This window comes from Ziziphus jujuba, chromosome 6 (assembly GCF_031755915.1).
Source record: "Ziziphus jujuba cultivar Dongzao chromosome 6, ASM3175591v1".
Taxonomy (NCBI): Eukaryota; Viridiplantae; Streptophyta; class Magnoliopsida; order Rosales; family Rhamnaceae; genus Ziziphus; species Ziziphus jujuba.
The window spans coordinates 9676503-9700042 of NC_083384.1; the positions used below are offsets into that span (position 1 = coordinate 9676503).

General features: G+C 29.6%; 4 protein-coding genes across 4 annotated transcripts; all 4 read right to left on the reverse strand.

Annotated features, from left to right (window-relative positions):
* Window positions 1-5075: 5075 nt before the first annotated feature.
* On the reverse strand, window positions 5076-6027 carry LOC107431041 (non-specific lipid-transfer protein 1). Its single transcript, XM_016041916.3, has 2 exons — window positions 5588-6027; window positions 5076-5316 (listed from the first exon to the last, which is right to left on the reverse strand). The coding sequence occupies exons 1-2, from the start codon at window positions 5929-5931 to the stop codon at window positions 5307-5309; spliced, it is 354 nt and encodes a 117-aa protein (XP_015897402.1). The 5' UTR covers window positions 5932-6027; the 3' UTR covers window positions 5076-5306.
* Window positions 6028-9706: 3679 nt separating this feature from the next.
* LOC107431050 (non-specific lipid-transfer protein 1-like) lies at window positions 9707-10701 on the reverse strand. Its single transcript, XM_016041923.4, has 2 exons — window positions 10256-10701; window positions 9707-9949 (listed from the first exon to the last, which is right to left on the reverse strand). Exons 1-2 carry the CDS (start codon window positions 10597-10599, stop codon window positions 9940-9942), a joined length of 354 nt encoding a protein of 117 aa, XP_015897409.1. The 5' UTR covers window positions 10600-10701; the 3' UTR covers window positions 9707-9939.
* A 6057-nt stretch (window positions 10702-16758) lies between these two features.
* LOC107431013 (non-specific lipid-transfer protein 1-like) lies at window positions 16759-17690 on the reverse strand. The gene is made up of 2 exons (XM_016041891.4): window positions 17254-17690; window positions 16759-16947 (listed from the first exon to the last, which is right to left on the reverse strand). The coding sequence occupies exons 1-2, from the start codon at window positions 17595-17597 to the stop codon at window positions 16938-16940; spliced, it is 354 nt and encodes a 117-aa protein (XP_015897377.1). The 5' UTR covers window positions 17598-17690; the 3' UTR covers window positions 16759-16937.
* Window positions 17691-21815: 4125 nt separating this feature from the next.
* LOC107431015 (non-specific lipid-transfer protein 1-like) lies at window positions 21816-22841 on the reverse strand. The gene is made up of 2 exons (XM_016041892.4): window positions 22344-22841; window positions 21816-22090 (listed from the first exon to the last, which is right to left on the reverse strand). The coding sequence occupies exons 1-2, from the start codon at window positions 22688-22690 to the stop codon at window positions 22081-22083; spliced, it is 357 nt and encodes a 118-aa protein (XP_015897378.2). The 5' UTR covers window positions 22691-22841; the 3' UTR covers window positions 21816-22080.
* Between the last annotated feature and the right edge of the window lie 699 nt (window positions 22842-23540).

Here is a 23540-nt window from a genome sequence, read left to right on the forward strand (position 1 = left end):
TCTGAGTATAATTTTAAATAAAAATGATAAAAGACCCGATCCGTGTATATCAATCATCAATTTGTTCACCAAGTTTTTCAAATTTACAAATTTATTGCACATTGTTTGGAATTTCAAGCTAAAAAGTTAACCTATAAGAGCAATAATCTAAATTCTCTCACATACCCTTTACAATTTTCAGATTTGCCTAACCTAAAATTTAGGTTCGCACCTGCTATCACATATTTGTGGTGGATACTGAAACAAACCTTTCTTAGCAACAAGCCGCCAACAACCAAAGCAAAAGTAGTCTATACAGTCATTTGTAAAGGGCACGCCGACGTCCCTAAAATAGTTAGCAAAAAGTTCAAAATAATTCATGTATCTAATTAATGTCTTCCATCTGTAAAAGCTGGTCTATAATTGTTGGAGACAATATCGAGGAAAATTGTCTTGCCGGTTTATATTAATATATATATATATATATATCTATGGGCTTTTTTTTCTGCTACATGTGGAAGATTTCAAAGCCATTTAACCCTCCATGATCAACGATCCATAAAATGGTTGTTAGCCAGAGTATCAATTAGTCGGTGGGAAAATTTTGACTTGTCAGCGAGATCCATAATCAGTGACCACGTTGTTCCGGTCAGTACTGTGGGCTCATGTGCTTTTTGGTTATATGTCTAAATTAAACTACTTTACCAAAAAATATAAAATGAAATCAACTTACAATAGTCTCCCAAGGGGGGAAAAAAAAAAAATGAACTTAAAGAATTTTTACTAAAAGTTTGGATATACATATACAAAGGACATCCAAAATCAAACGGTGCTTATACATATATAAAAGGACATCCAAAATAAAACGTTACGGGGTACATGCAAATTTTTCATTTGTCTTTTCTCCACAATTCTTTTACATAAAAACCCAATTATGTATATCACATGTTGTTGATAGTATTGGTATTTTCAAAGGTTCCAATGATAAACCAAAATATCAAAAAGGAAGAGTACTGAAACTATATTTAAATCAACAAGTAGAATGCTATCTAATTATTATGGTGGTAAAACTCTTAAAAAAATTTCTTTTATCTTTTAGATCAAACAAAAAATAAGATTTAAAAATTAATTTATAATCATTTGGTTCTTACACTGTTTATTATATCAAAATAAAGTTTTAACATGTTATTAAATTTATATTTAATCAATAATTAAATTTTAAATTTTAATTTTAATATGATTTAAAAGTTAATAAACAATAACGTTAAAACCATTAGATCGATCGAATAAAAGTCGAACTCTTTAATCAAACAACATTAAAATTTAGATTGTAAATAGGCTCCAATTGTTTGAGATCGATTTATAATCACAATTTATACTCGTTTTAACTCAGTTCATCTAAAAGATAAGTCAATCTTGAATAGCAAATGCAGTTCATAATCACATGAGAACATTATACAAGAGTAATTTTACAATTTTAGTTGAAAATTTTTGGAGAAGGAGAAATTTTTTTTAACAATTTTATTAGTATTATTTGGGCTCTACTGTTTCTTCCAACATGTGGACCCAAACTCAAAACTTTCCAAACTCATATAAAAAGCTTTAGGCTAAGGGCCCAACCTTGGGCCTAAAACGAAAAATAGGTTCACCTTTAGGCCGATGATAAGTCCGTCCAACCAAAGAGTGCCACTTGTAGGGAAACTACTTGTTTGAGCTGGCACAAGAGTTCTGCCATAGACGATCGAGTACAGATGGCGTTATTTGGTTGGATGAATGTACCACTTGGCTTTGGTGACGTGGTCTATTGATCGCACTGAAGTTTTTGGCTCTTTTTCTCCTCCTTCGGATCTGCCAATTTCTTAACTCAATTTCCCCTTAAACTTAAAGGTTTAAAATGGAAAATTAGTAGCAAATTAACAATTTCTTTGTTTTTCTTCTTCTTTTTTCTTTCGTGGTTCAAAATTGAAGTTAAAGTCAGCCATTATATTTGCAAATTCCTGTATAACTGTGTAAAGCTTGAATGGCATTAATGATGCATCCCCCTATGACCAATTTAGATTTGAGAGATATGCTCCAGAGTCCAGACTGAAAAATATATATCTTCCATGGGAGAAAAGCATGGATAAAAATAATTTTGGTAGTGTAAAATGTACGATTAAGATATATTAAATAGATATGTACAATGCAATATTGGCCTTGAATATTCATCCACATCCAAAATTCTTCTTCAATTCTTTCAAGAAAAACCATTGGACGGCCTCCATTCTAGAACAAATGTACCGGCCAGCGTTACAAGTATTTAATTATGACGACTGGTCCATACTGAATTTATGATGGTAGTACTTCTAAGCTCTAAGATATGCTTTTTTAATAGTATTAACTTGCTATTATAAAATATAAAAAAAATAAAAAATTTGGACATTGTGTAGGCTATAAAAAAAGATAGTAGTAGATGAACATGTTTAATTCAAATGCTGGAGATATTGTTTATTCTCTATATTTGAATTCTCAAACTAAGTTGTTAAAAAAAAAAAAATCTCAAATCAAGAAAAAATTTTCGAAATTGATTCTCTTAACAATTAAGTACATTTATTAATTAAAAAAAATTAGTACATTATTTGTGTCGGGTAAAAATAATTTACCAGTAGAAAAACAGAGTCCAAAGCAATAGATGGCGTATAAATATAGATGTTAATTTCCTTTTAGAAGTTAGACTTCTTTCTTTATCTACATATTTATATATTTCTTATATTTGGATTCTGAAATAAGAAATGAGTTTCCTAATTTTTTTTTTTAAAAAAAAAAAAAAGGATTTTGACAGACGAAATCTATTCCCATTTCTATTTAGAACAATTTTTTTTTTCTAATTTTTTAGATTTTTAAATACAACACCTGAAGAGAATTAATTTTTGTAAAAAACTATTCCTATTCGAATACCTATTATTACTTATCTATAGAATACCTAATGGTCAGTAATTTTCATTTATCAATTCAATAAGGTACCCACAAAAAAAAAAAAAAAAAAAAAAAAAAAAGAAGAAGAAGAAGAAGAAATTCTCTTCCCATAGGACTGTTTTGATTACTTTGACTCCTATAAGAACTCATCCTCATTCGTTTCCATTTTTTCCTTTCCAAATTAGTAAATGTTTCATTAATTACTTTAATTATTTGAATTAGGTGGAACTTAAGTAATCGTGTTTAATTAAGCCATCTATTGTGGTAAAAGCGTAAGTCAATAGAATAATCTATATATGTATATACACGCATATAAATCAAGCGATTAGTAAAATAATATTATTAGCTAGGTGAATTAATTATTGAAGCAATTAGTTGTAACAGTAAAATAATTGATATAAATAATTTTGTTCATGAAAACGTTGGGTAAATCATGTAAATGTCAGTTCTTAATATATAATTGTGAGGCAGTTCAAAATAATTAATTAAATAGTAGTTTTTTTTTTTTTTTTTATAGAATTGATTAAATAGTAATTGCTGTCTTTGTTTTTGGTAGAAATGGCAAAGAGGAATTAATTATTCGTACCATTAATTCGCTTCAAATAGAGATTGATCGATTGGGATCGATAACTATAATATTTGAGTGGCTATGCATTTCAATCTCTTGCTCCACTATTTTCCACAATTAATATTATTTTTTTTAAATCTTAGATTATATTGTTTGAAAAAAAAAAAAAAAAGAAAAGAAAAGATGATATCTATCTCTAATTCTCTATATACGTTGAAAACAAACCGTCATTATCAATGAAAGCAACTTATACTTCGCATATGTGGGCCTAAAAGTCCAATTGGCGGTGTCTCTTATGTTACCATTTGCTAAGCTAACCTGACCTAAATGATCTGACAAACTTTATTCTTCAAACTTGCTTTTTAACCTTCACGTTTTAATGGCTTCGAGCTCACATTGCATTAATATATATATATAATTTTCTTTTTGCCATAAGCTGGAAAAAAAAAAAATTATATATAACAGTTTACTTTCCCATATAAAATTTTAATATTCAATAAGGTACATGTGAGACATCATATAAATTGAATAAATTGAAGGCGACACCATGCATTATACATTTTACATAATACCATGTTCATTTCCTACCCTCTCATGCAAGTGAAAATCTTATTAGAGAAATAGCGAGTTGATTTTTGGATAATTAATTTTCATTAAGCCAAAGTTATACTACTTCTCTCCTTATTGGTTTCCATCTTGTGCTGTAGCATTTTGTGCCTTCAAACGGCTGCAAGAACATGTTATAACTTTCTTAGCTAGCTAGCTGGACGTAGCATGTGTAAGAAATTTGAAAGTGCAGTTACTAAAGGATTAATTTGCTGTCTAGAAAATTGAAATCATCGTGGAACTCATATTTTAGAGACTTTTTTCAAGAAAAGTTATTACCTGGTAAATTGTATGGGTGTTTTAAACACATTAATAAAAACACAATTAATGTAAATGGAGAAGAAATTAAATAGGGCAGTTGGGTTGCATTTATTAGTGCCACCTGGGCTTCTTAGAAGGACACAGATACTCATACTAGAGTAGCTGATTGCTTACCAAGCAAGGCTCGGAACAGAGAAACTTCCTCTGCAGAGTTTCTATATGTCAATTTTGGCCAGAGACTGACCGCTGATTTTTTATTCTTCTTCTTTATTTATTTATTCTTCTCTTTTTTTTTCTTTTTTTTTTGGTCTTTTTGGCAAGGTGGGGAGGATGATATGCTTGTTGAGTTTCTTTGATGTTTTACAAAAACAAATTAAAAATTCACCCAAACAAATTGAATTTGAAAAGTTTGGTTTTTATTTTATTTTTTTTATTTATTTAGATTAATCGTATCCATTAGTTGCATTTCTAGCCAAAAAAGAAAAAAAAAATCCAATAGTCTCATTCATTTGTAATTGGTACTCGACCTATACCAATTGGTATATATATGTATCTATGCTGGAGAAACATTATTGAATATTGAAGACCATGTGCCCAGAAGGTTATAACTTATGACATTGATGGCTACTTAATTAATAAATTTCCATGAAGAAGGGTATAGTAATTAATTAAAGATAAACATTAAGAAAATATTATACGTAAGAAGTAGAAATTAAGCTTATTTTTATTAATTAACAGAGACAGCGCAACGTAGTACAAAGATAAAGTACTACACTAGCTAGGTACCAACGTAAAAACCGACATTAAATTTTGATGAAAACAACAACTAGCAATGAGACAAAGACACTAAAATATATCCTGACGATCAGAGAGCCAATGAGATCAATCTCCAAACGCACTCAACTTTATTCTTTCCACACCCATATCCCGTGCCACTTCACTTGATGCTGCATGAAAAAACACATGTTAAAAAACCATCAAAATCATGGTTAATAAAGTTTTAAAAAAAAAAAAATTCCGAAATTCACACAACCAAAGTGGTTTTCTTTTTCAAGAATATAAACATTTAGTCGTCATGGACTTAGATATGCACGTTATGATATGTATAGCCCAATTATAATTGGGTAAAGCCTACCATATAAAATTAATTATAACATGCACGTGCAAATCCACTATAGTAAAAGATTATTAAATATTAACTATGGATATTGAAATTACTTGGCGCAGTTGGTGGATGGGGTAATCTTAAAAGGAAGATTAACCCCACAAGCACCGGGAAGGCCGGCGATGAGGTTGGGTTGGAGACCAGGGATGCTCTTAGCGGAGTTAACCAAGCAGTTGCAAGTGGCTTGGCGATCAGGTGTGGTTTTGGCGGCGTTGTTGAGAGCTCGGACACCATTGCAGCATGGAGGAGGAACAGGTCCACCAGTCTTGAGGTAGTTGATGCACGGTGCTACACTGCTTGCCACTTGTCCACATGTGATTGCCTGGGCTAATGGTGCACCCACTACCATGCACATCACCACAATGCATGCAACCTTAAGTGCTACTGAGATTGCCATGATCGAGTTTGCTGTGTTGCAGCAGAGAAACCACCTTTGTATATGTCTTTTTTTTTTTTTTTTAAATTTCTATTTTTTTGTGGGGGTGGAGAGTGAACTGTGGTGGGGGTGCATTTATAGGGGAAAGAAGAGGAATGAGAAGGTGGCACGTGGCTTTTGGAGAGGGATGGGGTGGGAAAAGTGGTTGGAGGTTGTGCTCAATTTTAATGCTATTTTCTTTTTCACAAACCTCCAAATGAAGCTCTGAGTTTTGGTATAATAACCACGGTTGGGCACCTTGATTGGATTGTTGATCATTAATTAAATTTGAAGTGCATCTTCTAACTGCTAATTGGTTATTAAATGTACTTAATTGAAGCATGTTTCTTTGACTCTTGCTGGCTAGCCTCTAATTTTATGGCTTGTTTGTGATAGCTTTAATTTGTTTTTGCTTCTTTACAAATTAACGCCCTAGTTTTATGAGAAGTTGTATTTTATTGGTTTTGATTAGAAGCTATTCTAGAATCATTAAGCTCTTTAGAAAACTGTTTAAACACTTCTGAAAAATGTTGTTAGCCTAATTAGAAGCACGAAGCAGCATTTCAGAAAATTTGTCAAACATGGCCTTCATATATCAGTTTGCTGTATTGGTTCTTTTGCTTAGTGTTTTTCTTTTTAGGATGTAAGATGATTGGCAGCCTTTTGGTGGAAATCATGTTATGGGCTTAAGGGATTGTTATAAGTTATAACAATATTGATTAGAAATCAGCTTGTTCACCAAGTCTTTCCATAAAACTTTTCCTTGACATGGTTAACAATATTGAATATTTTTTACATTTTTTGTTACTAGCTCTTATCACAAATTGTCAATTAAGATCCTCTGTAACATAAAAATTTCCGATTAGTCATGAATAACCACATAACATCTCTAACTTTTTATCGTTTGAAAATCAAATATTTAACAACAGATTATGAAACTTTTGGATTGAAGACAAATTATCTATTCTTATTACACGTTAATGGTGGATCCCAAAATAATCCTTTGTGAGCAACAAAGCCAACAACCAAAATGGGCTATACAATCATTTCTAAAGGTACACCGACCTACCTAAAATAGTTTGAGACCATATGGAGGAACATAACTTAATTTGCTGGTTTACTTTTGACCATACGGAGGAAATAATACAGTTTATGTATAAATATTATATATCTGTGTGTTATTTTTTCTGCTAGATGTATGAGATTTCATAGCAATTTCACCCTCCATAAAAAGTGTCAACGCTTCATAAATTGGTTGTTGGCTGCATTATCAGTTAGTCGGTGGAAAAATTTTGGCAGTTAGCGATCCATAATTAGTGACCACACTTTTCCTGTCAGTACTGTGGGCTCATGTGCTTTTTGGTTATATGTCTAAGTTAACCTAATTTGCCAAGGAAATCAAATAATAAAATATAACTCGGTGTTTTTTCTTTGGTGAAGAAAAATCTAACTCAGAGTTTTTACTACAATGTTGCATCTACATAGACAAAGGACATGCAAAATTAAATGGTGTGGGGATAGCCGACTCTGCATCTATCTTTTCTCAACAAGTATTTTACATAGAAAAAAATAAAACATTGTTTCGAATAATATTGGTATTTTTCTAAGGTTCCCATGTGATAATTTTTTGTTTTTTTGTTCTTTTTGTTTTTTTTGTTGTTCCTTTTTTTTTTTTTTTTTTTTTTGTAGCAAAAGGAAAGAGATTCAATTTAAGCTGCGTTTAGATTGGTTTCCAGCAATGTGAAATTATCCTTTGGGAGAAGATAGAATATAGGTTACGTAATATTTTATCCAACTATATATATCATAGTATTATTGATATAAATGTTTCCGGAAATTTAATGATTGATATGGTTTTTCTTGAAAACTCTCAAGGATGCGTTAATCATTTCATATCTCGAAAGTGCTAGAATACAGTGGCAAACCATAAATATGTAGGTCTCCTGTAGAATGCACATGCGTGGGTCCTAAATTAATATTGTTGAGTGTGTGTATATATAAGTTGTCAGCTTCGCCGAAGTTTTATTATGTAGTGTTGTCCTCGCCTGTGTTGATCTTTTAATTTAAATGATTCATTGCCAACTGTAAATCTTTAATTTGTGTTGTCCGATGTTTGAAAATCTCATTTATACCCTTTGTTCAACGTCTCACTTCGACCATTAATACCTTAACAAAAAATAATAATAAAAATAAAATAAAAATAAAAAAAAAAATCCTCAGATCGTCTGTTTAATTTATATAATCCCAAAGCATATTTTGAGGATAAATTATTTCCCACATAAATGATATTCAGGATGGATAACTCCAATTCTCTTTCTGCAATTAGTGCATATTAAACACAGATACTTTCGTTTTATTATTATTATTTTTTTTTTTTTTGAGAAAAAACGGAGATACTTTTTTATTTGAAGAAAAACTGAAATTTTTTTCTTGAAGGTATTCTACTCGTAATTTAAGAAAAAAAAACAGGGAAAAACGAAAAATTGAATAAAATTTAGTCCTTTTTTATTTTTTTGGGGTTGTTTCACTTTAATACGTCACAATTCTTTCGACTTCGAAAAGGGCATAAATGGAATTTCAGAAAATTGGGCATTGAACACCCGTACACGTGGAACAAAATATATTTTTTACGTGGTAGCAGATTGTCAATGCCTCCTTAACACCTTGCATAGCCCAATTTTATTTTATTTTTGTTTTTGGTAAATAGGAATAAATTAAGATCCTCTGCTTTGGACTAGTTAAAACCTCTTACTCGTATCAAAAGCCAATAAATGAGTTCACGCGGTAGCTCAGTTTTATCAACAATTCTTCGCCAGGCTTCTTGTATTAATTAGACAAAATTCATAATTCATGGATCCAGGAAAAAAAAAAAGATATAGTATACATATATATATATATATATTATATTCAAGTAATTAGAGAAAATATCAAGCTCTAATGTGATTATCTCTTGGAATTCAAGAAAGTCTTAATAGATTGGCAGATTTGCTTGCCAAAAAAGCTTTACATAATAATCTGTTTTTTGACATTGGTTGTAATTTATCTTCCCTTCCCGATGATCACATTTTGGACATCCAGATATCTGATATGCTTGGTTGTGGTGCTTCTTTGTAATTCCTCTGTTTTGGAGGCTTTTTGTTCGCTTCCGTAATGAATTTCAGTATTTACCCAAAAAAAAAAAAAAAAAAATGGAAACTAGTTATATGCTGCGCCTGTAAGTTAATATATTCACTATATTACCTTATAAAGTAAAATAAAAGTCCCAATCAAGAATTGCATAAAATAGAATGGAAAGTTTTATGTGGTGTAGCAGTTATTTTAATATATAGTTTAAATTAGTAATCACAATAATTCGTAACAGGCCCTAAAAATCGCTTTAATACTCCTTTTATCTATTTGGAAATAGTAGTTTTAAAGATAACAAACTCCCTCCATCTGAAACTTCATGCTGGATGGAATTTGACGAAATGACAATCTTTAGAAGTATTCCTTTGTGGAGTATGTTTAAGATATCGATTATGTTATTTATTTATCTTTTTTGTTTGGATAAATTGGGAATTAAAGATTTTACCACTGGCCATAAACAAAACAAATCTGTTTATAATTTAATATATATTGTCTTTTGCTTTCGATATCATTTTGTGAAAATTAACGCGGGTAAGTTATAAAATTTTTTGTATCCACTTAACAAAAAAGAAAAGAAGAAGAACAAGAAGGAAGAAGGAAGGAAACAAAGACTTGAGAAAGGAAGATAAAATTAACCACACAAAAGTATTAGAATTATTTTATAGATATGCATGGCTGATAATGACAACATAATAAGACGATTGACGCCCTCACGAGGAGCCATAATAAGACACATGGACATGCATATATATGACTATATATATGACCACCCAAACTTTATTCTGACGCAACTATATATTATACCCTAGTTCTGACGCAACTATATATCATTCCCTAGCTGAAAATTTGCTCGTCCAAACGACTTCACTTCACGCTGCAACCAAATAGAACACAAATGAGACAAAGTTAATCAAAAATTAATATAGTTATTTCTATATATAATGTAGAATCAATTATATAATAACTATATTAATTAACTTATCAAATTTTTAATATTCAAGCAAATGTCACAAAATGGAGTCTAAGCTTTTATAAATATTTAACTTGAAGATAAAATATAATAATTAGATGTAGAATATATATATATATATATATATATATATATATATATATAATGAGAACCATATCCTACAAGGTAGTAAAAAATTTGTAGAAAGTAGAATTTGTAAGAAATTTATACGTGTCGCAGTTGGTGGAGGTGCTGATCTTGTAGGGAATGTTGACACCGCATTTGCCGGGGAGTCCAGCAACAAGGTTAGGGTTGAGTCCAGGAATGTTACTAGCAGCTGTTTTCAAGCAACTGCAAGCGGCCTTGCGGTCGGCGGTGGTCTTAGCAGCGTCGTTCAACGACTTAATCCCGCTGCAGCAGCCGGGAGGGATGACTCCACCGGACTTGACATAGTTTATGCATGGTGCAAGGCTGGTGCTAACTTGGCCACATGTTATGGCCTGAGCAATTGGTGCACCCAACACCATGCACATCACCACCATGGAAACCACCTTAAGAACTATAGAGCTTGCCATGTTGATAATAAACCCTAATAATAATAAATTGGAAGGAAATGTAGTTTGATTTTTTCAGAGCTTGAACTTTGATTTGGAAGTAGTAGTAGTAGTAGTAGTAGTAGTAGTAGTAGTGATTAGGGCTAAAAGATGTGCTGGTTTTTATAGGAGAAAATATCGGAGGGAAATAATTAAATGTACCATTACAAACGTCATTTGTAATGTGGGAGAGAGATCTAGAGATAGAGAAAGAAAGGGACGTTTGGTGGTAGTTGTTGGTTAATTAAATGCATTGATAATTACCTATATATCTGTGCTAAGCTTACAGTTGAGCACCTTAAATGCTTTTATGTATAAATGTTCTACTTGTAATTACCAACTGAAAGATTCCATCCCCCTTACGGTCAAAACCTACTTTCCGACATTAAATAGGAAATACATGAATGTTATTATTATTATTATTATTATTATTAATAAAAATATTTTGAATCCATAATCTCATAATATATGTATAAAACCTTAAAATGAGTTCATTGTTAACTTATTAATAAGAAAAATAAAAAAATAAAAAAAGAAAAAAAAAACTTTTTTTTGGTTCAAATATAGAGCTTGTTATTAATAATTTACAGTACAGAGCCTTTATTTAATGGCGATACCATAGTGCTCGATACGAAACACAATACAATATCACACATGCAAACGCAACTTAATAAAAATTCGTTTTACCAAAAAAACTTTTGTAAAAATTGGACATTATAGGAAGCACAGATCGTTTATATATTACGTATGCATATTATGATACTAAGGTGCTTTATTTCATTACTAATTTCTTGCAAATAACATTAATTTTCGAAGTCAAATAATTTTATAAATTTCTCTCATTTACTGAATTAAAAGATGTAATTTCTCTCTCTCTCAGCAAAAAAGAAAAACAAAGTAATTTCTCTCTTTTTTTTTTCTAATTAATTATTGTCCAAGGGTTTTTTTTTTTTTTTTTTGGTAAATAATTATTGTCCAAGGGTTGATATGTCACATCATAGCTCGGGAAAATGCTTTAAATTAAAACCCAGAAGGAGTCAGCGAGTACGTTTGTCACGTTCAGGGTGCATTATTGTGAAAGACGAGTCCAATTTCGAGTACTTGATATCGAATTCACTAAATACATAAAAGGACAAACATTGCGTGGCTATTGTCTATTGGTGGTTGTGGTACGACACCCTCATTAAAGTGAATACACGTATTTGTAGATTTGTGGGTCCACTGCGAATGATTTCAATTTTGGAGTAGTTAATGCTATTCAGTACTATAACTGATGAAATGCAAATGGCATTGAGGGGGTGAAAAAATCGTGAAGTTTATGGAGGAACAACTTTTTGTTGGGTTTGGCATGGTAAGAGTGCTTAATAATATTGAAGCCATTTCTAATACGGATTATAAATTTCAGGTTGAAATGAATTAATCGAAAAACAGTTTTTAAACTAACCGAGTCTATCAAGGAATGAAAATGCATTATATTATCTTATCTATTTCTAACAAGAACCTTATTTGTCTTAAGTAAAGTTTTGAAAAAAAATATATATATGTATATAGATGAAAATGTAATTGTGGAAAGTCATTCAACATTTTGACAGGATCTTTCTCAAAATCCTTCCCCAAGTTCAAAATAGTCCCGTCTAAGAAAATCCACTAAATCGGTATTGAAAGTTTAGTAAGATCTAACCCAACAGTGTAAATAAAATATCAAACGCTATTAATAAAATTTATATAAAAAACATCTTCATAAGCATCAAGGGTTTTAACTCGAAAATCAAGAGAAAAAAAATAAAATAAAAGTCATATATATTAAGTCAATTTACCAAAATAATCTAAGAAATGTAAAAATTTAAAATTAAATAAAAGATAATATAAATAAAAAATCCAATAGAAGTATGTGAAAAAATATATCAACAATGGAAAACAAAAAATATATCAACAATGGAAAACAATGGTAATAAATATATAAAAAGATGATATACTAGAAAGATGATGAAGATAGTAGATGCAGTATACATAACCTATCAATTGAGACCTATAAGAACAATTTAAAAAAAATAAAACCATGAAATAAGCTCAATAAATGGAATAAATAAACAATATGAAAATAATTATTTTCAAACATTTTCACTCGAGACTTCACTTGTACTTTTTTGAAAAATTTTCTCTTTTAGTACCGTTTCATAAAACACAACTTATACTCTAAAACAATATCATACAAAGTATATTTTATAATTAAAAAATTTAAAATATCATTAACCAACTGAAATATAAACTTATCATGAAACGATAAATAATATAATAATAATTTAAAAATAATATTGAAACGTAATAAAACCATCAAAATATATATATAAAACACATACAATATACAATACAATATACCTAGCACAACCACATGGTGCAAGGCATCCCGAAAAACCACCAAATAATAAAGATATACATAAAAATCAATATCATAAGGGAATGGCATACAACTCATCATCATTCAGAGAAAATAGTACATAATTCGTCATCATTGTCTCATATTATGATAACCTGTCATCCTATGATCACAAAAGAGTGACACATAATCCATCATCACTCTGAAAGAATGGTATATAACTTATTATAATTCTCTCATATTTCGATTACACATAGGATGACTAAGCCTACAAATGGCTAATAATATAAAAGGAGCAATCGGTATTATATGGTACACACTTTAAAAACAAGAGTGCATTATTTATAAACCATCCTTTAAATATTATATATATATATATATATATATATTTAAATAAATATAGTACCATAAATTAGAATTTGATATTCAAACCCATTCATTTATTTAAATACTTTAGATACTCAAAATCAATATTTCATACTAAAAATAAATATCAACAAAGAAATATATATAATCATAAATTATTTTTAAGCATTTTAACATGTAAACATTTAAATTTGCTTAAAAATATACAATTTCAAATTAAGTATCTTAAAATCAATTATTTTTCAAAAAGACTAAAGCATCAATTTAAATACCCATTTATTTAAATATCAAAATTCTCAAATTCACCATAAACCCAAACCATATATATTTATATATATAGTTTTACTAATATATCCAAAAATCATTTTATAAACCATGCACTAATACCATTGATATCCACTCCTACTTCTTTGCAAGGTCAACTCAAGTTTAACTTATAGTGTTTATAATATAATACAATAATTTTCAGACTCAAAAAATAAAACCCAAGACTTTAGTGCATACCAAAAATCTTAAAATACTTACTACAACTCTAAAATTACATAAATTGAAAACTAAAAGATCTAAGTATATAGTAAACCTTTAAGACCCGATATCCAAAATATGGGTTTTATCCAGAAACAAAGTTTATGAGATTGAATCTTTTCATGGATCCTCTTAACATTTAATTACACTAATGTAACTTTAATTTTATATAATTTATCAGTGTCTAAACACAATCTAATTTTATCCAGTATTTATCAAATTGACCTAAAAATGAAAAAATTTATAAAACAATGTTTAAAATTTATAAATGTTATATAAATGGAAAACTTATGGAATTAGTAACAAGAATCCAAGGTCACCTTGGTCCAAAAAGATCGCCAAAAACAAAAAAACATGACAAAAATTTTGGCCTAATTTGACGTTAATGGATCTTTCAAACTGTAGAGAATTTTGACTAATGGAGGTTAGATTCGAGCTCAAAGTGTCCAAATTATGGGGGAAAAGAGTATAGCACGGTCTAAAATGGCCAAAAATCTAGCCAACTTGCAAGCGACATGTGACGACATCACTGTGGCTTTTCAATGCCGATCTGGGCTCATCGACAATGCAATTACAATGAAAGTTTTTTGGTCGACCAATCTTGAGATGGAGAAGGGTGTGGTCCGATGTTGTGGTGTTTGGGAGGCTGGAATTCAATCGATTTCTGCAAATCCAAACTACTTATATATGGTTATGCTGGTCAACTTGGTTTTCGGGATGGTCTGCAGGTGTTCATATAGATTTTATATTTTCCAGGAGCATTTTAGGTATTTTCAAAATATTGGGTTCCTAAGGCACATACTCTTAGAGATATAAATAAATAAATATATATATATATATATATATATATATATATATATATATATATATATAGGTAATTGGGTTATTAAGAGACAAAAATTCAATATTAGTTTAAATATTGATATAATACTAATATCTAAAAACTTCCTAAAATCATAATTTTTGCACTATAACTCAGAATTAGTTATGCCACCAGTTTACAAACTCGTGTTAACGAACTCTATACTACAGTGTACTCGTCAAAGCAAAGTTATTAACCAATAAAAAGTCAAACTTAGATCCTACTAAAAGTCTAACTAATGGATCCAATCAAACTAAATAAAATATAAACTCTAACTTCTAATTTTGGGACAAATTGTCACAATTTGGTAGACCACAATCATCCATAATCGTCAGATTACATAGATCATATACAAATCTAATGATTGTGTATAGCTATTACCCACTATGTGATGTTCGATTTTATCCAATTTAGTAGCCTTTATATATATATATATATATATATATATATATATATATGGGAGAATTCTACGGTGTAGATGGTCCGCATGTGGACCGCACCAAAACCGACGCTTTTTGGATGAAAGCGTCGATTTTGATGTATACAGTAAACTAATGTTTTCATCCAAAAAGCATCGGCTTTTGGTGCATCCGTATGTTAACCGTCCGCACCATGAAAACCTTCTATATATATATGTATGTATATTTGATTAAATAATAATAATAATAATAATAATAGTTATTCTACAATGGGACAGCTTTCAATTAGAATTATTGTCTGAAAATGTTTGTAAACGCTAGGGTGTGTATTTAAAAACAGATATTTAGTAAATAAAAATATTTGTAAGTAGAAACAAAGTTAAAATTGTCCTTTAAAAACTATAAAAACTATTTTAAATATAAAAAAAAAATTTAAAGAATAACTACGTCTAGTTTGAGAAATCATATTTATTTTGGGAAAAAAAAAAATAAAAGAAACCATGGTTATAAACTGGACTTTGCTAAAGAATCCCACGTTACCAACCAGTTAGGACTTATAAACTATCGCCATGGGTTATTTGAAAAAAAAAAAAAAAAAAAAAGCCTTACCAATAAACAATAGCCACCAGCCTCCTATGGTATAATTGAGTCAAAATTTTATGTTTGTACATGCCTTTCAAAACGGTTTAGAAAAGGATGGATCCCGATTGTGGCATGTTCGGAGTTAGGTACAAATTGCACCATCTCTTCTATCTAATATCCTGAAGTTAGTTACATTCATTGCATCAATGACCTTTTGGCAAATTGATTATTACTTATTCTTTTTTAATTAGGTATGTTTAATTGATTTTCATCTAGCTGCAATATACCATTTTCTTGTTTTCTATCAAGTTGTTATTATTGATCATCATCAAATCTCAAGTTTAGCGTTCAATTACTTTTTAAGGAAAGATGTCCAGCAAACCCGTGTGTTGGTGTATTAATTGCTTGCATATATGCACAGAAGAGCGGTAACTTTTTGGATGGAGATTTCCTGTTTCAATTTTTCTATATCCATTGTCATAGAATTTCATCTTAATTTAAAACGTAATTAAATTTTTTTTCCATTTTATTTATGTTATTTCTTTGTTAATATCCTTTAGAACATAAATGGGGATTGAAAATCTGAATCTGCAACGGTTTGTATATATGGAAAATTTTCATCCAATTATTTCTATGTGATAGAGTGTTAGGCTGATTATAAGAATATTCCTGCTGATAATGCATATCGTGTGTTAGCTTAGCTAGAATCATTTAGCAATTAACTTTGTCTAAATTTATTCTATCCGTCTAACAAAGTTAGATTATAACCCGAGATAACGTTTAGTGATATAGCATGTTTAATTATTGTGACAAACAAAGATATGTTTAATTATTAGTCACAATACTGATTAGTGTTGGTTAAATATTGCATGCATATTCTTAATTCTTTGGGCATTTTGATGTCAGTAGCATACAACCATATATGAAAACGAAATGTAGGTTTTCGAATAATTCATCCACTTGGAAAAGAAAGGAATTTAAAACGATAACTTTGTATAAGATAGAAGAGGTAGTTATAAGTAATTATCACATTGATTTGAACCACACTCCAGCATCTCACATAATAATACAATATAAAATAAAACAACTCCGCAGCCACGTGTCGATCCCACATGAGGACCCATTTTATTCTAATTTAATATATATATATATATATATTCTGTGACTGAAATTTTATCTTCCATCAAGCTCACCTCACGCTGCAACACAAAAATAGAACTTGTATCAGTACAACAAAAATTAGCTGTAGTATATTCATTCTTTCACTGAAATATCATTATACTAGCAGTCATATATATAATACAGCTATACAAGTGGTTATTAATTAGTTGAAACTGTTTAGTTAAAAATTTTCATTTGGGGTAAAAATGAAGCGTGCATAGAATTTCATTTTCTTTTTTCTTTTTTTTTCCTTTGTTTTTTTTTAGTCTAATGGATTTTTCAAATAATTAAACTCAAAAATATTAAGATCTAAGTTAACTGGTGGAAAATAATGTAAGATCGACCTGGCGCAGTTGGTGCTGGGGCTGATCTTGTAAGGAATATTAACACCGCACTTGCCAGGAAGTCCGGCAACGAGGTTAAAGTTGATTCCGGGAATACTGCCAGCAGCACTTTTCAAGCAATTGCAAGTGGCCTGGCGGTCGGCAGTGGTCTTGGCCGCGCTGTTCAACGACTTAATCCCGCTGCAGCAGCCGGGAGGGATAACTCCGCCAGACTTGACGTAGTTTATGCATGGTGCAAGGGAGCTGGTAACTTGGCCACATGTTATGGCATGGGCTAGCGGTGCACCCACCACCATGCACAACACTACAATGGAAATCAGCTTCACAAACATAGAGCTTGCCATAATGTTTATGATACTAGTAAGCTAGAGAAAGGAAAAAAAAAAAAAAATTCAAAAAACAAGAAAACCTTCAACTTAGTTTTGATGTGGGAAATTGAGTTTGTGGTTATGATTTTATAGGTGAAAAATTGGATGGAATGAAAGGACGGAAATTAAAGTGATGTGCTTGGGGTTAGGGAGAGGGACGGTGGTAGTTGGTAGTTGTGTGATTTATTAATGCAATGCTTTGATATATAGTTATTTTATTTTCTGTTTGAAATTTGTTATTTGTAAGCATTGGTAACCATCCTCTTGCGAGTATATCATTTAATAATTTAAATGATTATCTACAAAAGTTTACTTTTTCAAATAAAATTTTTAGGATAAAAAATTAATATATAACTAAATGCAACCAACAAAATGATAACCATGTCTTCATAATTGATAATACAAAGCAAAATTCTTTGCATTTTGGGTTACTCTTATGGTTGAGAACCTTTAATGCTCTGTACTATGTCGTTATCATGATTGGGCTTAACGGATAACTAAATCATGAAAAAATCAACAAAAAATTAGGAAACGAAAAGTCTAAATCATGGCACAGTGTATAAGTTTTTTTTTTTTTTTTTTTTTTGCCCCTTTTATATGGAAAGAATGGCATAATGTAGTCTGATGATAATATATTTTATTTGCTTCCAGTTTGATGAATAGTATTGAAGAAGATATCAGACAAAAAACTAAAAATAAATAATTGCGAAAATTCTTTTTTATATACTTGAGAACGAGGAATCTTTTTTTTCTAATGAATTATTAGAAGTTTGCATTTAATTGAAAGAATGAAGAATGGCGTAACTAGTTTTAATGAATAGGGGTATAGAACTTTTTTTTTCTTTTTTCTTTTTTTTTTTATATATAAAAAGGCATATAGAGCTTAGAATAGGAAAATTGTGACTACCTTTTGAAAACGAGGAATTATGGTAATGAAAAATATTATGCAATTAAATTCACAACATAAAAATTGTTAATAATTTTATAATCAAAAAATTAATGTGCACGGACAAGTTTGCAGAAAGAGGAAAAAATTTACAATCAATTAATGGATCCTAAATTTTTAAATTAAAAAAAAAAAAGAAAAAAAAAAAAGAGGGAGAGGTGAGAGAGAGAGAGAGAGAGAGTGGGTAGACAAACGTAGTTATGGGCCGGGTCCCATGAAATTACAACCAAATACAAAGCAATCGGCTGTCTCACTCAGCGGTCATGATTTGTCTAAAATCAAGGTCAAATTGTGCTTAAAAAAGAGTGAATTTTGAGAGTAAATTATTTATAGGTAGACAAGGATTCTCACACACAAAGGAATAGTCACACAATTTCTTTCTATTCCTAATGCCACATTAGTGTCTGAACATAATTTTACTTCTTAACTAGTTCAGATTTAGAAGAAAAAAACAAAAAAAAAAAAAAAAAGAAAGAAAGAAACTAGTCATTGAACGATACAGTTCTTTTCCATTCCAAATTTCTTCTAACATCTACCAACAGCATTATATATATAATACAAATCAAATTAAGTCTTTAATATCATAATAAATGCTGGAACTTCATTTTTTAGTCCTTCAATTGAGATTTAAAATTGTAATTATTAATCATTAGAACTTATAATGTTTACTTTTTCTAAATAGAATTTAAATATGTCATTAAATATATATTTTATCATTATAAACTTTTAAATTCTCACTTTTGATGTAACACAAGAATTAATAAAGGATGATCTAATATTAAAACTATCATGTCATCCTGATCTAAACTTGACTCTACACATTTATTACTATATATTTTAGTTGAAGCATAAAAAAGTTAATTAATTATGTTTAAATAAGATTTACCTTACCTTATTAAACGATAATGTAAGGCTTGATCCATTAATAAAATTGAATGATTATCAATGATAAATCTTAGTTTAATAAAATAAGATAAATCTTACTTGATACTAAAGTGAAAGGTTAATTATATATATACTCTATCCTCCTCTATTCTCAAACAAACATTCTTAAAGGTATTTGATTTGTTCTTGTGTATTACTTATCTTTTCATGTCAAAATTAGTTTTACATAATATATATATATATATATATATATATATATATATATATATATATATATATATATATATATATATATATCTAGAAGTAAGTTAAATTTAAGTTTTATAATAAGAGAAGTCTTTTTTAATTTGTTTGAAAATCATTAATTAGAAATCTACAATTATTCTTTGTTTGATAAATACTCCATTTGAAAAAAAAAAAAAAGAATCTTTGTATGTTTGCTTAATAAAAAAAGGAGAGAAAAAATGTATTTGTTATTTACTTACGCTTGCTTAACGATAAAGAAAACAATAAATAAGCAAAAACAAAAACCAGAAATATTCTTTGTCAACATGTTATTTGTCAACAAATTGTTAACTTTTATAACAAGCTAAAATTTTTTAAATAAAATAAAATAAAATATAGAGACTTTTTAGTTTTTATGAAAATTTGGTATCCAAAATTTCGAAAACAAATTTGTTTTAGTTTAGTATTACTAATATAAATGCAAAAGTTTTTTTGTTTTTTGCGCAAATGAAAATCAGAAATTGAGTAGTTATACTTTGAAACAGGATGGACCCTTCGATATTAAGACGACTAAAACGCAAGACGAGCTGTAGTACGACTTAGCTTTCTTGTGTTAAAAAAATATAATTTTATGTCGTTTTCTAATGCTGAGAGGGTGACAACTGTTTGAATATGGCCGTTGCATTTTTAAAAACGACTTGTTTATTTGTTCGGAGGACACGAGAGTCAAATCGTGTCTCTTTTGGTCGTTTATGAAGCGTTTTGCTGTATTCTGAAAAAGACGAATTTTTCTTGTTTCTAATTCCAAACAAAATCCTACGAGTTTTTTTTTTTTTTGTTTTTCCTTGTACACTTAAATTATCTATATATATATATATATATATATTCCATTTTGACCTAAGTTTAGTGAAAATAAATATTTATTATTATTCTTATATATGATGCAACACATTTAGAAATTAGTACGACTAATTTACACTTAAATTTAATAAAAATATATTTAATATGTAATTTAGATTTTCAAATAAAATTAATTCAGTTGATAAATTATTTATATTTATAAATTATATATTCTAAATATTAAAAATAAGACGTTATATATATAGAATTTTTTTCCAAAAATATATATGTATATTATTCATTAATGAACTTAATTATTGAAGTATAGTGCCTATAAACATGCATAAAGTGTGAAGAATGAATGCTAGCTAGAACCTAGAACAACCTCTATTCCCTTCTTTCGCAAAACCCTCGGAATATGGCTGCACTTTTTGAATTTTTGCAAGTTAGCTGTATTTTTTATGATGTATTTTTTTTTTTTAGTAATTATCGACAATGTCGTCTTGTCACATATTCGAATCTGAACAAAAAAAATAAAAAAATATGACACTTGTCAACTCGGTCGCATATTTATAATGTATCATGTTATAATAATAGGCATGTTTCAAATATATATATATATATATATTAAAAAAATATTATTTATTATTATTTTTGAAAAATCATCTATAGAATCTATATGCTAAACAATTTAAATAATTATTATTAAAAAATTCAATTTAAAATTTTAGTTTAAAAATAAATTAAATTAAATATTTCTAGTTAAAATTTATCATATAAATTAATGATCCTTATTAATTATGATAAATAATAAAATTCTATTTTAAATAAAGTTGCTGATTCAATAACCAGCAGGTGAATATCTTTCCATACCGATGCATGATTATTAATTTAAACTTCCTCTCACTCTGATCTCTTGCCAGTGAGATGGCAATTGAAGTGTGCTTATGTACTAGTGTTTCAGAGACTGAAATTTTTTCTAAGACAAGCATAATTTTGACCATCTTTTTATAAAAGTATTGACTTTTTAGAAAAGTTGTACTTTAACAAATTGCTTACTAGTTCCAAGCATTACTAATACATTAGTCAAGCAAAGATGCATGAATGTTTGCCTTGGCTGTGGATTTTGTTGCGGGGGTTGGTTTTTTACTGAGTATCAATATTGTTATTGTTATTATTACCATTTGCTTGTTTCATATAATTAATATTAATTTGCCCAGGCAAAAAGTCAAAAGTATAATAAAATTGCACGAAACTGAAAAGAGAAAAAGTCAACAGCGCACATTGAAACTCGGGGATATAAACTGGATCATATAGATTTATCTGAAAAGTTTTATGACGTAAAAACGACCCTCCCACCGATTTGAAATCGGTGATATAAAAACCAAACAAGAAACGACATACAAAAAGTAACAAAAACCACACATGGAAACTCGCCAAAGTGGAGCTCACCATCTTGACCCACAAAACACCCTTTTTTTCTTTTATTTTATTAATTAAAAACACTGCATGAAAACAGTCCTACGTCACCCTCTTCATCCTGCAATTCCCTCTTCATCATCCTCACTTCACGCTGGAAAAACAACAAAAACAAAAATTAATCCACAAAAACAAAAAATTTTAATATAACAAGTAATACTTCGAAAAATAAACAGATAGTAAATATATATATATATATATATAATCGGTCTCTCTTCTCCAAAAATTCTAGATAAATTTTCATCCAGAATTCATTTTATTATCAATAGTAAAGTGCCTTCTGTTGTTTTATCATGGGTAATAGAATGAATTCTAGATTAGATAATCTATATAGAAAGAGAGCTTACGTGGCGCAGTTGGTGTTGGGGCTAATCTTGTAAGGAATGTTGACGCCGCATTTTCCAGGGAGACTAGCAGCGTTGCCTACGTTGATTCCTCTAAGAGTGGCGGCAGTAGCTTTAAGGCAATTGCAAGCGCTCTGGCGATCCGGTGTCGTTCTGGATGCGCTAACCACGTTCTTAACACCGGCACAGCATTGTGGAGGCGGATTGCCACCTTTTATCAGGTAGTTCATGCATTGTGCCAGCTGCACTTTGATCTGATTGCACGCCATGCCGGCTTCGGTACTTGTCAATGAACCGGCAAGTACCATGCATAAGACTAGAGCTCCAATAAGCTTCAGGTTGTTCGCCATTTGGTTTGGAAAAAGAGAGAGAGATAGAGAGAATGAGAGATTAGCAAAGTGTTTTTCTTTTTTCTTTTTTACTTTTTTTTGGTTTTTTGGTTTTAGTTTATGAGACGAAGGAATGTGGGATAGTGGTGGGTTTTGAAGAGGAGGGTTCTGGGGGGTTTATATAGGGAAAGAGTATATGGAGAACATGAATAAAATATTAGGATGGTATGGTATGGGAAGAAGAGAAATATGGAGGAGGAGTTGTTGGTTGTTGAGCCTAATCTGTAAGTGAGTTAATACTGGACGTCTGATTTTTCAATACTCTCAATTTTCGCAGAGGATCGATAACCAAGATATCGAGGTTCTTCTTCCCTCAGAGCCTGTGTTCAGACTCCATATATTGGCAATATTATAAGGTACTGAGCTCAATTTGATTAATTTCTATATCTTTATATATATATATATATGAGTTTTGTTTTATGTTGCCAGTGTTATCTTTTTTTACTAAGGAAATGGTAATAGAAAATGAGGGAGAAAGTTGATTTGTAATCTAATTCCTGAATTGGACTGAAATTTCTTTTACAATTTTATATATATATTTGGGGCCAAGTGTTGATGATCCATGTTTTTGTAAAGAAACACAAAGAAATAAGTTAAATATTTGGTTTTAAGAAAGATATTATATAAAGAAGTCTATATTTTATCCAAGATTTGTCCAAAGAAATAAACTAAAAAAATCCATAACAAGTAGCTAGCTTGAATATTCATTGTGTTAGCTTGTGAAAATTGAAATTCTTGAGAATGGTTAACTGTTTGGCAATATGTCTGCTGCTTATCTTTTTATTCAAGCTTTTTGGCTATATCTACTATC